General features: G+C 36.7%; 1 protein-coding gene across 1 annotated transcript; it reads left to right on the top strand.

The window, feature by feature from the left end:
• Window positions 1-704: 704 nt before the first annotated feature.
• LOC135682225 (uncharacterized) lies at window positions 705-13,849 on the top strand. The gene is made up of 6 exons (XM_065197017.2): window positions 705-865; window positions 6,107-6,396; window positions 7,644-8,409; window positions 10,481-10,618; window positions 11,153-11,336; window positions 12,095-13,849. The coding sequence occupies exons 1-6, from the start codon at window positions 770-772 to the stop codon at window positions 12,268-12,270; spliced, it is 1,650 nt and encodes a 549-aa protein (XP_065053089.2). The 5' UTR covers window positions 705-769; the 3' UTR covers window positions 12,271-13,849.
• The last annotated feature ends 1,917 nt before the right edge of the window (window positions 13,850-15,766 follow it).

The following is a 15,766-nucleotide window of genomic DNA, read 5'->3' as shown; positions in this document are numbered from 1 at the left end:
GGTTATATCCACAGAAGAGACAGTGAATACGTAGAAAAAAGGAAGCGAAGGGTGGATCTTGTAAGCAAAAGGAATGCAGGGAGTAAGAGGAGGCATGGGAACAAAGGAATGTATAAGGACGATCCACGCCTAGGGGTGCAGTTAACAGGAATTTAGAAGGTATGGCACCTCCAATATTCCATGAGTTTGTCAAGAAATCTTTTTTTGATCAATAAGATCATTAGTTTGTCGGTAAGATAAGTAAAATGAATTAAATCTGTTGCAGGTCGGCTGAGATATGACGATAGGCTCTTTCCCCTTCAATTCGCTGCAGTGTTGTCTCAGTTCACCTTTTTATACTGTGAATAACAGAATATTTCTAAAAAAACACTTTCTCTTTTTTTCTAGAGAGAGTCTTGTACTCAGGGAGTAAAAGCCTTGCATCAAGCCAGAGTTGAAATATCAAACTTTAGAAAACATTAAAAATATTCAAGATCGTTAGCTGATTTTGAATATTAAGATATATTTCATATTAGTCTTTTAGAATATGTAGTCAAAAGTAAGAAGTTCTAGAAATTTCTTTGTATGACGTCACATTTAAGCCAACAGAAGAAGAAGAAGGAAATCCTCTATAAAGCCAGCAGAAGAAGAAGCTGATTGCAACTTCGCAGATATGACATCTAGCCTTTGAAAACTGGTGACGATTGCTCGCTCCCAGACCCATGAGACCCCGACGAAAACTTGAAACAAAATTTAGAGGATGGAGATATGAGATGGAGCTGTAAAGGTCATGGCTCTTTCAGCCCAAAATGATACAGGACAAAGCGGAGCTGAAGAGCAAAAAATGGTCAAAAAGAATGCATTAAGTGCTGAAGTGAAGAGCAAGGTATGTTATTTGAGCCTAGCAGCGTATAAGGGCAGTTTTCAAGGGTTGTATTCAGGCCACCGGAAATTTTGGAGAACAGCTTTTTTGTGTTTACAACAACGTAATTGTTTTTCATTTGACTAAAAACCCTGGGTATTAAGTTGAACTCAATCATTAATTGACATTCTGTTAAAATATTGCTGCCATTTCTCAATCAAGCATCCGTTGTCCGTGTGATAGAAAGTAACCTGAGCAAGCGTTGTTGTCGATTCATGTTTTCCAAAACCAGAAGGCTTAGCGTAGGCCTATTTGATCTCTCGAAAAGCAGGCCATTTGTGTTCAAGGCCCGGGCTGTTGAAGCGATGAAGCTGCAACAAGAAATACTTGGGTGAATCATTTCCCTCAGTTGAAAGTAGTAAGTTGTTGGTTTTCTAGATACACTGCCAGTTGCTCTAGTTTTGTACATCAATGCTCTCCCTTATTGTTACAATGTTTTGGTCACTTTAATGATGAGAATTAGGTCCGGTGAACCAAATTTATTGTTAATTAATGTGTACCATACGAGGCTAAGAGCAGGCTTCAAGACATATAATTGTATCACATCTTTCACAATTTAATGGTTGTTACAACTTCAGTAAATGTATGCCAACCAAAAACTGCATGTTGCTAAGGAGGAATGGAAACATTTTTTTAAACAAAACAGTTCTTTGTAAAGAAGATTGAAATTTCTATTGTATAGGTTTTCTTTGCTGTGTTAATAAAGTTAATGTATGGATGTAATCTTATTTCAAAGGGAGTATCAATTAGCTTATAGATAGAAAATAAAAAATAGAATTTGCAATTCACCTGGTCTATTTTGATTTTAATATGTGGTTGAGGCTGTTCAAATTATCTCATGAAAAACTTAGCATTGTCTTTGCTGGAAACCTTTCTTTAGTTTGAAAGAAAAGCTGGACTGGGTATGAAAAACCTAAGGTACAGGATTGATTAAAAAAAGAAGGAATTCAGAGTAACAGGACCAGTTGATGGATTCTATATCTAATAAGGAAATCTTTCAAAAGAATGCGAATTCAAATCTTCATTATTGTTTGGTTAAGCAGGGATGATTATGAAGGAAAAGTATTTTTTCAAATAGGAAAAATGAATTATTAGGCAGGTGAGTGTTGAAAGTGGTTAGGGAGTTTTGAATTAAGATGAAGATAAAATAGTGTCTGTAACTAATTATTTTGAAGATTTAAAAACACCTTTTAAGACAGACATGTTACTAAATCATGGTAGTGTATTACATATATAACTTTACTGGGAATCAGTTTTATCAAAGGATTTTTATGTGGTCGGAGACCTCAATAGTTTGATGTTGTGTTGTCATAAGCTATTATGAATTGTAGTGACCAAATTTAACTCTGCACTCATAAAATTGTTGCAGAAGCTGCTATCAATGACTGAAATCTTGTGGATTTCTTAAACATTAAACATACTGTTCATAATATCACCAGTTATTGTTCTCGTTAACCAATCCACAAGAAGACAGATTGCCTTTAAGCCCTGTCTTGTAAAATCAATGTTTAAAGAGGCAGTTGCTTGGTAAACATGAGATAGGAAAAAGCTTGATGTTTGGCCCAAACATAAAAACACTTGGGTTGCAATTGAACAAATGTGTTCTTTTTTAAAAAAGTATGCTGTATATACATTATATTAACAAATAATAGGCAAAGAAATATAAAGCAGTTATCAGATTGTTAGCTTGGAGTGAATGTAAAAGTTATCATGCAAATTGATGTATTTATGGATGGAATTTTCAATAAGGAGAGACCATTAAACTGAGCTAGGCTGAATCAATAATATTTATAATGCCCTTAACACAGCAAATTGCCTGAAATCACTTTTGGCAAGGTTCTGATATGTTGAAAGCAAGGCTTATGATAGAATATTAATTTGAACCTCCATCATAATTTCTTTTAGCTTTAATGATAAAGATAAATGCCAATTTGTCACATCTATTTATTTGCCCTGGCACTCTTGATATTTCTTTAATGTTAAAAACCAGCTTTGTTACTATGAAACTATACTCATCAGATCACAGGTGATAATGTGATTTTTTGTCTTTGAGATAATATATCTTATTCAGAACCTCTTGCTTCCTTCAAAAATTTTAGACCTATATATACAGTCCTTACAGCAGCATTAATTTTCAGAAATTGACAAACAAATTCTTTTTTAATAAATTGTTTTCCATTAGATATCACTAAAAGAAACTCTGATCAATTGTACAGCAGAAAAATCTGTAGTCTTTGATTCAAAGGGATCTTTTCTAGCATTATGAACTTCTGTCTTGCTTGCATAATTCAGATTTTGTTATATTTCTGCTTGAGGATGTTGCATTTTGATGAAAATTTTTTGTGCACAGGATAAAAGTTAGTTATAGTTTGCTCTTGATAAAAATTTCATACCAAATACATAATTTATTCTTACCTTTGAGTGATAAAGCACAGAGACAAGATGTATGTCTCCCAACCCCTCTTAGATCATTTCAAGTAATGTATCCTTAACTTTTAATTTTCCTTAACCTTTTCATTAAGCCTTTTTTGAATTATCATAGTGAACATTGGCTTCATTTTTAAAAAAGGCCTTTGTCTAACTCTATTTTGAAATCATGCTTGTAATAAATCATGAATCTATGTAATTTTTCCCATTTTGAAATCATTTTGTACTTGGCATAATTTCTCCTTCTAAACACATAATTTCAATTTTTGTTTGATTATTTCCCTTTTTTCTTCACAAATTCTGCATTTCTATATTATCAAATTCTGTTATTTCTGTATTTTTCTATCATTTAGTTCCTATGATGCTACTAACTTAATTTTAGTTCCATTGTGTTCAAAAAATGAAGCCCTTAATTATTGCAATATGCCTGCAGCAAATGTTTTGGTAAAATCCTGTTCAGTCTTTCATGTACCAACAATTTCCTTCATTTCACTTCATCTTCTTTTAAATATGGTTACTCAAGCAATTATTATGTAAGGGGGGGGGGGGCCGCTAAGTATGGATCTTGCCAAAATATTGTAGCTTCATTGAGATAAAATTGTCTGAATGTTGTTGAAACTCAATAAATTTTGCCTGATTGGGGGACTGGTGCCCCTGCCCTATGACTATGTGCCAAAGTGTCACAAATCCTTGCCCCAAAGGGTCCGGTTTAACAGCAGCCTTTATTTTTATAAGTTATTCCTGTTTTCTTTGTCACATGCTTTCTCAGGTTGGGGGGGGGGGGGGTTATTTCTACTCTTCTGTTTCACCTTGCCCAGTTTTTATAAGATTCTCCTTAGCCACGAATGCCAACTACATTCATTTCAAGCATAAGGAACTATTTTTAAGAGCTATATTGTAAAACTCTGTAATGCAACATATTTGAGTCCTCTAGGCAGTGTCTACAGATTTAGAACATCCAGATGGTTATAGAAACTGACCATGCGGCATCCATGTGCAGATGTGCAGAAAAAATATCAGCAATTCACAGTACCCCCTGGCTCTTGTCTTTCGCACCCAATGCGTATTTTTATTAAGCAATTATCCAAAAACACAAAAGACCTTTCCCTTGGTCTGATATGACATCTAACATAACAGTTCATCGCTAGAGGCAGAACGGTAAATCCCGGATTGGACCCCTCAATTTGATAACTTTTACCGTCTGAGGTTGCCTTTGGCGTTTTGTTTTTGAATTTCCCTAAAATTGCTACTTTTGGTGATGATTAATTAAATGCTTTTTAAAGAGATTCCTACTCAAATAAATGAGGTCTTTAAATAATTTCTTCTTATTGTCTACAATAATTTTATAAGCCCCCCTCCTCTCGAATAGGCCCCCATCCAAATATATCAACGTGAATAAGCCCCCAGGGGTCTAATTCAAGGATTTACGGTATGTCAATTCCGGAAATCAAGCGATAAACGGAAATAAACACTACTAACATTATTTAAGCTTTTAACATCTATTAAACCATAAATTTATTTATACAGTCGCAATAATTTGTTTTTTTACGATCGGCTGTAAAAATTAAAATTTGTTCTTTATACGCACAGAACCAATAGGTAAAATTAGCTTCAGTTTGAATAGGCAAACAAGACGTTTAGATGCATTCTTGCATCAAATAAAAATAGGCATCCTTGCATCAACCTTTTTCGTTCATTCCTCTACATTTGTCACGTTCATCGTTTCACTTAAGTCCTTTCGTCGTTTATGTGTTTCAAAGCTTTCATAGTTCGCCTCGCGTTTTCTGGCTTTTGAAAACCTCACCTCACGTACCACGGTATTACCCCTTTCGTTAGTATTGTCATGCCCAAAATTTTTAGCCCATTACAAACCTCAATGCTCGAGTTTTTCTCCTTCAGGAGTTTGTTTGAAAGCCTAAACTTCAACTTTATCGTGTGAAGGCCTAAGTGGACCTTTGATTATTTGTATTTTGACATTGTCATTTGTCTCGGGTGCTCGAGTGTTTGTTACTGTCTTTTGAAGACAATTATTTACATTTGGCTTTTGTCTGTAAGTTTCCATGCTGCATCGATGACGTCAGCAAGTTTATTTACACTGCACGCGAAGCAGCTGAATTACCTGTAGGTACAGCTGAGGGCGAGGTCCGTTGTTTAATAGCTCTCTGGTATCAATATTTGATGTTTGCTTTTTATTCATGATTTATTGCTCATGTGCAAACTTTGGAAAAACAGTTTGTTAGCAAAATGAAATGGTTCTTTGTTTCATCTATTGACGATGCAATGTGTGAACTGTATTTTTACACTTCCCCGAATTCTATTGCAATATTCAAACAACAATTGGCTTTCATTTTCTCCTTTTTGTTTGACATGTCAAAGGTCATCAAACAAGGTTAATTAGAAGATATACATTTGATAGTTTACATCCTGAAGTAAAGGCCAATTAATATAGGCCATATGTTGCTGCTGGTGATTTTTGAAACGTCCTTTTCTTTTCAACAACTTTATTGCAATGTCTGTTTTTTGGGTATTGCGCAAATAAAATCACTTTAAGTTTATCGGTCTGTTTAAATGTGCTCCATGCTCCTTAAACACGGACAGTTGTCAAATGGTCTCATTAATCTTGTAACTTGGGAGTTGCAACGTTTAACTGACCCAATCCATATTGCCAAAAAGTCAATCTCATTCTGCATTGGTTAGCTCCCCTGTGTTCATCGCTGGTGTATTTACTTCCTTAATAAATATCTTCCTCGTTACTTTCTACCATAATTTCAATTTCAGCATGATTCGGGGATCTGCCTGGAAACTGGAATGTGTTTTCCACCTTTTGAGAAAATGGAAAGTATGAAGGTGCCAGGCTCAGTGCCAATATCGCTGGCCCACAGCACCCCTAATTCCGAAGAGAATGCACCGCCTTTGATGGATGTACAGTTTACTGGGCATTTTGATGATGAAAACCAACCATCGAAACAGCACATCGCTTACCACGTACTTTCAAACCTGCTAGATGACGAAATCAACGACGGAGGAGCGCAGCACACGGCAATTTCCAAAACAGAGCTGAATGATGTGTAAGCCTTAATTGATTAATTTCCTTTGGAACTCTTTCGGCCGTTATTTCGCATATCTTAAAACGTCGAATAAAGAGCAAAAAGTAAGCGGATGTTTATATCCACGTGTGAATCGAGAATGACTACAGCAGATATATTTTGTTTTCAATTGGTTCCGTGCTTTTGACCAGTCGCTGCCTGCTAACCTACTTTTCAATAAACAGCTAGATTCTGTGACAGAAGATACTGTTTCAATGGAAAGATAGGTGAAATTTCTACAGGCGTGTTTATTAAAGAAGATAATTTCAGCGTTTATTTTTAAAAGAATTCTTCACCTAAAGAACGTTTAAATCTTAGAATTCTTTACCTAAAGAACGTTTGAATCTTGTTCACAGTATCTTTAACGTTTCTTTCCAGCTATGAGACCTTTTTCATAGGCCTGTTAACTTTCCTGAATAGTACCCAGCTTTGTTCCACCAGTTATTAAAATACCTTTGGTTTTGAGACTTAAGTTTTTTCTAGAAATAATCTCAACTGGTGCCAATAGACTTCTAAACACCCTTGTTGATTTTACTCTTCTTCATACTAATCAACTGAAAACATAAAATCAAAATAATTTGGTAATATTACCAAAATGCGTGTTTTCATTTTATAGCAGCCTTTCTGATATGTATCAAATAGTATTGCCACATTGCAATCAAAAATTGTGTTGCTTTAACTCGATAGGTGATGTTTGGATCAATATTTTTCCGAGTAACAGATTGATACCAAAACATGATATTCCATTCTTTATCGCGATTTTGTTCAGTATACTGCTTCCCAAATCAGTAATGCTTTAGACATTAGTTTATACTTCAGAATAAAGAGATTATAAAATATACGGAAGGTGTAATACTTAACAATTGTCTGATCCAACTACAGAACTTAATGTACTAGAATAATGCAGTTGCGTTGTTTTGTTCTCTCCAATCTTGTAATATTCCAACAGCCATACTTTTTCAAAGGACATTTTAGTTACATTTTAATCATCACCAATTCATCTGTTATTGGATTGGACTTTGATATTTTGATTTTAGTGACCTAAAATGTAAACCAATTTGCAGCTTTAACGTAGCTGTTGGGAGAAATCAGTGTCATCTTACGTTTAGGCCTTTTCATCTCGATATAATTTACTTCTTTACTTTACTTTTTCCAACCACTTTGTTACTTCTACGGCCATATGCTTGAAACGAAACTGCTTTCCAATACCTTCATTGGCCCTTTTGCAGGTTTGACGCTGGCTCCTGGCCGCCAAGCATCTCTTCTTTGTCATCTAGTTTCAGTCTGAACCTTGACCTCCACGACAATGCCAACCAGGCTGGATTTCCAGGAAGAATCATTCACGACATTTGGTCGCCTAACCCCTCTCCCAAAGGCTCCTACCCATCAACCCCGAGTGAAGACAGCATTCCGTATTTTCCCAGTAGTCATGACAACCGTGAGTCCCCATATCACAACGGCAGTCCAGTAGATCTTCTTATGGGTAGGTGCAGTGGTTCTCCGATGCTTGCATCGCCGTGTTGCCTCTCATCTGACCAGTCGTTTTTGTCACACAATCAAAGGAAAGAGACATCCCCGTTCTATGGATCTGGCTACGTCAGCATGGATTCTTTCAACAACAACCACGGAGTAAGCAATGGCTTTGATAACGGACTTGATATTGAGCATGGCAAGCTTCAAAGGCAGAATATGCATGCCATCAGAGCCTTGCAGTTTGCCGACCCTGGTAATGATGGGCAGTTTGGTGGGCAGGACACAGGGGGGAGAGAACCAACTCCAACAGGGCTTTCAGATGATCTACACAAGCACGAAACAAGGTCTAGAAAACATCAGGTTCACTTCGAAGAAAGAGAGAAGAACGGTTTTGTGAGCAAGCATAAGAACGGACAAGTCATACCGTCGAGGGAGGAAATGATGTCTGCAGGAAAACGACTTGGATCAGGTCTGGATGAATGTTTGGAGCAACTTAGGCACTTGGAGAGGGAATGTCGTAAGGTAGGAGCTTCTATGCCTTTTAAGATATTAATTCATTATAATGACATTTAGCAATTCATTATAGAGTCAAACCATTCGTTAGCAATGAACCATCGCTGTATCATATATAAGCTAATTTCTCGGCATTCACTGTAAGCAAGATTTATCAAAATTTTGACAATCCATTTTGAGTACACCTATGTGTATGATAGTGACAAACATCAGTATGGCAATCACCAATCACGGATCATAAAAACTATATGTCAATGCACTAGTCGTGATTCCTCGCTCCTACCCAACAATCACCTCGGCTGAATTTTTGGCTTTAATCATTTTCAATCAATCAAACCACGAAAAGTCCAGGCAATCAACAGACACTAACGTGGCTTATACCATTGGCCAATCTGCAATTAGCCAATCAGTGAGCTAGGTACTACTCAGACGCTCATTGATTGGCTAATGTTGATTGACAGATGAATTAAGCCACTTTTCGTATATATCGATTGTCTTTAATATAAGCTATAATCAGGGTTGAAAAATGCCCCGCAGCGCAGGGAAACGTTTGGTACAAATTCATTGCAGGAAACTGTTGCTTTTGCCAGGAAATTTTTAGCGTGAAATCTCCATTGCTTGATTTTAATATGAACATCAAATTTATGTTACTCTCTTTCTACGGAAAGCTGTTTTCTTGTGATATACATACATTCTATATAACTTTAGTTCTGCACTACTAACTAAAAACGAAGTTTAGCTTTCAAAATACAATCATCTGGTATTAACAGCGTCTGTTATGCTGAATTTCCGGCGTATGGGCATGATTTCCAGCTACTGATTTAATCCAAGCAAGCTAAAACAAAGTGCATTTCTCTTTTTACATTAACCATTCTAGATAAGTAAAAACACTTGAATACAGCAAATCTTGTTACGTCATTTGCGAACATGCCCCAATGCGAACATGTGAACACACTGAAAGGTGAAAATTCCCCAAAAACTGTGTGGATGTGTCCATTATTATTCATACTTTCTACTGGCATTTGCATAAATGTTTCATCGCTAGCTTAAATAGAACGTAAGCGTTTTGGGCTTACATCTTTGACTCTTGCACCACCCCTGATTTAAAACATTAATTTTAACCATTGAAAAATAAAATAGTATCCAATGGTTGTATGAACTACTAGCTTTGATGACCAAATTGAGCAACAAACATGAAACCCAGGGTAGGGGGTAGGATACATCAATACTTAAATATTATCTAGTTTGCTAGTACTGATATGAAATTAAATCAAAGTTATTATAGATTTTCAGATCCACTAACTTCAACCTTGAAAACAAACATTGAGCTTTGTGCTCAATCTTGTTCTTCTTGATCCTCTTATAAAGTATAAACAAAATGATTGCTGTTCGAGTAGCTTTGATCAAATTTTTAGGACAAATGTTTAAACAAATCAGGCAACTTAAAATATTACTTTCAGTGGCTGGAAACTTTGTCGAAGCTTCGCAGGAAATTTTCATTTTTTTTTCCATTTTGCTGCCAGGAAGAAAAATCTCTTTTCAAGCCCTGGCTATAATTTTTCGGCATCAGAATAAAATTCTTTTAAATACCGCTTTACCACATGCTATTTACTGAGGTTATAGAAACTTGACTGTTGTCGAGTGCGGAGGAGATCTTCTTGTCAAGCCAGATGGTGGCAGCATGTTTAGATAAAGAGTATTGAGAATTGTCACCATGCGACGTTGTCCTCGGCATTGCCGCTGCAGGCAGACCTTTCATCCAACTTTAAGCTGTTAAATCTTCATTTCCCCTCAGATTGTTTATCTTTTCACAAATGTTTTTTGTATTACCTTTCATTCTATTTCTGGCGTAAAAGTTAAATTTTGGGTCCTATAAACCTTTCTTTGATGAATGACAACCCTCTCTAGAAAAGAAATCTGTATTTTTTACAATAGAAAAAATAGAAATTCGTTTTCTCGATACTAATCTGAATTGAAGCAACATTTAGCGTCTGTCCACTAATAGATAGCCCCGCCGTTGGAAAATTTCTCGCGCCACCATGTTGACTAAGTGTATTCTAAATTCCATTTTTCCATGCAGGCAGAACAAGAGCTGTCCAAGGTTTACCCTTCGAGACGCCGATCTTCATCAAGTGGTGGTGGCTATCATACCAGAATGTCGTCTAACCCAACAAGAGTGGATAAAATGATTCACGAACAAATCAAAGTTCATGATAAGGTATTCATTTAGTAATTGTGATCTCAATTTCGACCTTTGTTGAGCAGAATTGCTTTCTAAAATGGCTGTACTGCAAAAGTCAGTGGCCTACTTTTTGTCCAACGCTGGTAAAGTACTGCGATAACTAAACGTACAAATTTTTTTTGTTTGACCCCTGAACTGAGGCAATGTGAAGCAATTTAGGCTAAGAGGCAACACTTGTTTTCTAGGCCTGCCTAGCTCTATATCCAAAGGTTTTTTCTAAACTTTGGACCCAAAGTATATCTATAATTGAATTAGAAATGAAAAAATGTGGGCATGCTTTCAAAAAGTTTATCATAGTAAGTTCCCCTATCTATAGAGAATTTAATACCCCTAGACTTGCGATACTGCTTCTAATTTCTTTGGTATTAATGATGATGAAACAATGCTACAAGGCTGGAAAATTACTTTCTGACAGAGCAACTATACAGATATGCAATATTCTTGACATTTTCATTTAATGAACATAGACATGTGTTGTAGATTTTTAACTCAAGTGTAATTTTTCTCCAGGTTGAGTCTCTGATCGGTAGAATTGAACGGCTGGGAAGGAGGCCTTTGCATTCCAACGTAGGAGTTGCTTTAGACAAGTGGCTGGCGTGTATAAGAGAGCTGCAAAATTTGAGGAAAAACGAAATCAATAGCAGCCCAGGGTCGCATGTGGGAAGTTATGGCTGTAAGTCTTATGATGATCGAGGTACGTGAATTACAGTTGCAAACTGATATTTTTACAAAGCTCTAGCTCTCTCGTTTTCAAAGAGCCAATGAGCAAGGGGCACCACTTTCTACAGAATGTGCAAGATGGAGGACTGCTAATCGGTTAGGATCGTGGAATGCAGATCCAAGGGCTTAGGGTTCGAGTCACTAAGATGGCCAGCCTGTTACTTAGCGTGGGAAGAGTTGTTGACGCTCTGTAATTCCAGGCAGAGAAATCATCAGGTGTTGTCACATCGAGAGGAAGTGCCAGGGCACTGCTCAATAGGCACATACCTTCTCAGTTTCTCAAAACTACTTTTGAAAGTTCAGTTGCAACAAAAGGAAGCCAATATTATTTACTTGCCCTTTTTTCCTGAATAAAATAAACTTTGTTAAGTGACTTTTTTAATTCAAATTGATCTCTCGCTCTAAAATAGTGCTTCAGTGGATGCTTTTCATAACAAACTGTAAGGTGGTGTTCCCAAGAAATCGTGCCCTTTTTATTTCCATTTCGTATTTGTGTTCTGTCTTTAAATGTTTTGATAAGAGCACCGAAGGATTGTGATCAACTCTAGCCTGATCAAATGAAATTTTGCTGATTTTCATGTTCATGAAAAGAGTTCTTCAGTATGATTGCAAATTCACCAATTTTGAATCTGCGTCTCATAACGTGAAAAAGAATCCTGAAATACCTCTAAATACGCAAAATAAGTTGAATATGTTACGAATATGTCATGAAAATATTCAACTCATTTCTAGATTTACTGGCGTTAGGAAGCTGCATAAAGAGTCTGGTTACGCACACAAGAGAGGCTAGGACAACAGTGTGGTGTGCCACCCAGATGCTGCATGCTGAAGACTACTGGATGATGCGACCAAGCGAGAGCTGCACCAGCCTCGAGCACCACTCAGACCTGTCTAGCGAGAAGTCGTAGAGGGCAGAGGGCCTGACCAGTCAGTCTTGGGTATTTACGTGATGAGGACGTGGTTGTTTCCTCGGTTTAAAGATCTTTGCTATCACGTGTTGTTGGGTCATTTTATGGCACCCAGCCGTGATTCCTCGGCACTTGTTTGTCTTGCAAAATTCTCGTGGGATCAATATTTTCGCTTCATTAGTAGCAGCTAGCCTGCTACAAAAGCAATTTAATCGTGTTGTTGACTCGTGTTTTGCAGAGGAACTTTGAAACATTTTGAATGAGAAATTGAAGATTTTGGAGAGAAGAGATCGAGCTTGACAAGCCTGGAATTATCTTGGGACCTTTGGAATTTAATTGACTTTATTACGACACGTGTAGAAGTTTGCATGAAGAAGTCAAAAAACAGTCACAGCTTGCTACTGATGCACAATTTGCAGTTTGTTAGCAATGGGATTGCAGCTTTTTGCTAGTATTTTCATCTTTGTAGTTACCAAGTCATCATGAAGTTTTACTGCGGAGGATTTTAATGCAGTTACTGAAAATTGTCAACTTTAAATTGACTTTATTTACTTTTTTGTCTTGGAAATTAACACACTTCGCCAGCACTTAAAACTGATATTCCGAATCCCCATTTATTTACTCACGATTAATGTACTTGTTGTGATTGCAATTTTGATGTTTCAAATTTTTCTTCCCTTGATTTAGGATTGTCCAATTTCCAGACTTCTGTATAACATTTTGAATTTTTAAGAAGATTTCTGATAATATCAGCGATGTAATTGGGTTTTAGAGGAGGGAGACCGATGAGTTGGGGTTTATAAATATTCAACAATTATTTTTTCGATTATCAACATATGCTTCAAATTTTTCCCTGATTTTTGCTGACTTGATTATTTCGCTGATTATTATAAAGTTTTCACAATAGCCACTTAAAACCTTGTTAACCTCCATATTGCAATATTTTTCACTGAACTTGTGTAAGAGAAATTCGTGTTGTCAAACTCGTTTTACACCGGTAATTTCACTCATCCTATAATTGTTTTAAAAAGGTTGAATATCTCGATTGGCCTTCTGGCGGGTCAGATGTCTCCTCTGTTCGGTGGACCAAGATTGGAACATTTGACTCATTTTAATCTGACGTTCCCAATCTTTTCCTTATTTTCCAATGAAACACTTGCAATGCGGGTTTCATTAGATTTTGCCCCCTTATACCCCCTAGAGTATTTAAGCCCCCAGTCGATATGTTATTTTGATTTGTGAATCCTTTATGCAAGAACATCTCTGTAGCTAGCAGCCATTGTTTTAAGATGTCAGTTAAAGGGGTTCCTACTAATACTAGATCCTCTGTATTGCCTGAGAATTCGCGATGTTTCTTCCTAAATAAAGATTGCGTCATTTCACTTCGCTGCATGGTTCATGTCTATAGTCCCTAAACTGAGGATGGCATTGGATCCGTTTGAGGCATCATTGCCTAGTGTATTTATATCGCTGCATCAATGGTTTGTACGTTTTATTGTGTATCTCAAGTGTGCCTTGGAAGGAATTTATCAAATTATAGCGGGAGATAAATCAAAACCTATTGTCTTCTTTGAGTTTATATTTTGTGTTTTGTTTTTGTGGTTGTTGATTTAACTGTACGAGAGATATAAGGAAACAGCAAGCTGCAGTACTTGTGGTTTAGCTACTCACCTTGGACACCGATGCTTCGAATGAAAAGTCTAAATATCTTGTTGAACTTTATTATCGAACGTATGAAAATATGTCTAGCAATTAGCTGAGAATTATGCAGGTTGATGCAGTATCAGACAGTTAATGGTTTAGTACTAATGACAACAATTTCATCTCTCGAAAGCAACATAGTTTTTAAGATATCCTGCTTACTTGTTTCTGCTAGTTTACATTTTAAAAGTCAACCATGTTACGTCGACGTAATATGTTGAAACATTGGTCAATCTATTGCTCTTATCTTTACAGACCTGTGCGATATCCCTGTCATATATTCTGAATCTTCTGCTCTCAAGAACTTCTCTTCTCTTTAGGGTATCCTCACTCCCCCCCCCCACCCCCCTCCCAGTATGGAATGAAGCATGCCCAAATCGGTGCATTCTAAAAAGAGGAAAATAGTCTCTATCGAGCCAATGATATCAAATAGATTCTTTTTGAACACCACAATTTCCAGTCATATCTACGACACGGGATTATGCAAAGAAGACCTTTATGAGCTCTTCCCTCACTTGTTATTGTCAATTTGGTTTCTCAGTTCTGATACTGTCTCTCAGATCTGTGATTTCATGGCTTTTGTTACTGATTGCCACGATTCCCAAACCTTCAAGTTATCTACCTATGTATTCTTCAATCAGCTCGTTGATACAATTAAATATAATAAGCTACAATGCCTGCCAAAAGTCTTGGAACACTTGCTATAATTTACGTTGTGCACGAGCTGCAACATCCCCCCCTCCCCCCCCCCCCCTTTGTACAATGTTGTGCCACGGAAATATAAAAAATCATACATGTACAAGTGATACATTTTTACATAGCTATGGTTTTCAGCTAGCGATCAATATTGTATGAGGGGGAAGGGGGCAGCACCCTCCTTGTTGACATGGAAATAGAACGGGACACGCGAATTCACAGAAATCTCAGGGTGTTCCAAGGACTTTTGGTAGGCATTGTAGATATTTGCAGTTCTGGTAAGATACTTCCGAGTCTGCACGCAGGTTAAGATATGGTTGACATATCCCCCATCTCATAAAATTCAGATAACCGATGTTTTAGGAGACAGCAAGGCCAGTAAACACATTTTGATTGGGATTTACAAAGCAGGGCACACGCCACAGTGAAGGATGGGGTGGCCATGCCCCCTCCCCCACATTCTTGCAAAGCAAGTATTTTAAAGCTGTAGTATAAGGGGTGACAAGCCTTGGCCCCCTACTTCCCCCTCCCCACTTTCAAATTCGTGGCACAAATATTTGCTGTAGATATAATTATTAGGTGTAACTTTAAACGCCAGAGCTGTTACTGTACAAACATTATCAGAACTGGGATACTATGCTGCACCGCAAGAATCTCTTATGTTCTCAATCTTTTTCGGTATATCATCTTATGCTCTCTCAAAATTTCAATCCTGTTCTATGTATAGAAGAGTTTTCTTTTTACGTGTTAATTTATGTTTACATAAAGGTGACCACTTGTAGAGCAATTTTTTCCACTATTATAACTTTTCATTAACTTTTCAAAGCAATAGAAGACTGCTATTCCTTGACGTCAAATTGAAAATTTGTCAAAAGAGCTTTACGAGATATGGAGAATTAAATTCATGTTTACAAGCGATAGACTGCGCTAACTAAAACTTAAAGTTGCAAAAAATGACCTGAATCTTTAAAGATTAATCTCAAACAGGGTACGATAAATTCTGATTTTTAATAAAAAAAACTTTTTGATAGAGAATTGAATTCAGCAAAGAAGCAAAACTTTCCTGATCTATCACATGAATTTTTTTGCTCAAATTTTG

The sequence above is a fragment of the Rhopilema esculentum genome, chromosome 16 (genome assembly GCF_057945365.1).
Source record: "Rhopilema esculentum isolate cy_ngs chromosome 16, ASM5794536v1, whole genome shotgun sequence".
Classification (NCBI taxonomy): Eukaryota; Metazoa; Cnidaria; class Scyphozoa; order Rhizostomeae; family Rhizostomatidae; genus Rhopilema; species Rhopilema esculentum.
This window is presented reverse-complemented; position numbering and strand designations above follow the sequence as displayed.

Excerpts from the sequence above, each read along its gene's own strand:
- LOC135682225 (XM_065197017.2), top strand. The coding sequence starts at position 770 with ATGGCTCTTTCAGCCCAAAATGATACAGGACAAAGCGGAGCTGAAGAG. Across the intron at positions 8,410-10,480 it reads TGGAGAGGGAATGTCGTAAG|GCAGAACAAGAGCTGTCCAA; the intron begins GTAGGAGCTTCT and ends TTTTCCATGCAG. Across the intron at positions 11,337-12,094 it reads TAAGTCTTATGATGATCGAG|ATTTACTGGCGTTAGGAAGC; the intron begins GTACGTGAATTA and ends ACTCATTTCTAG.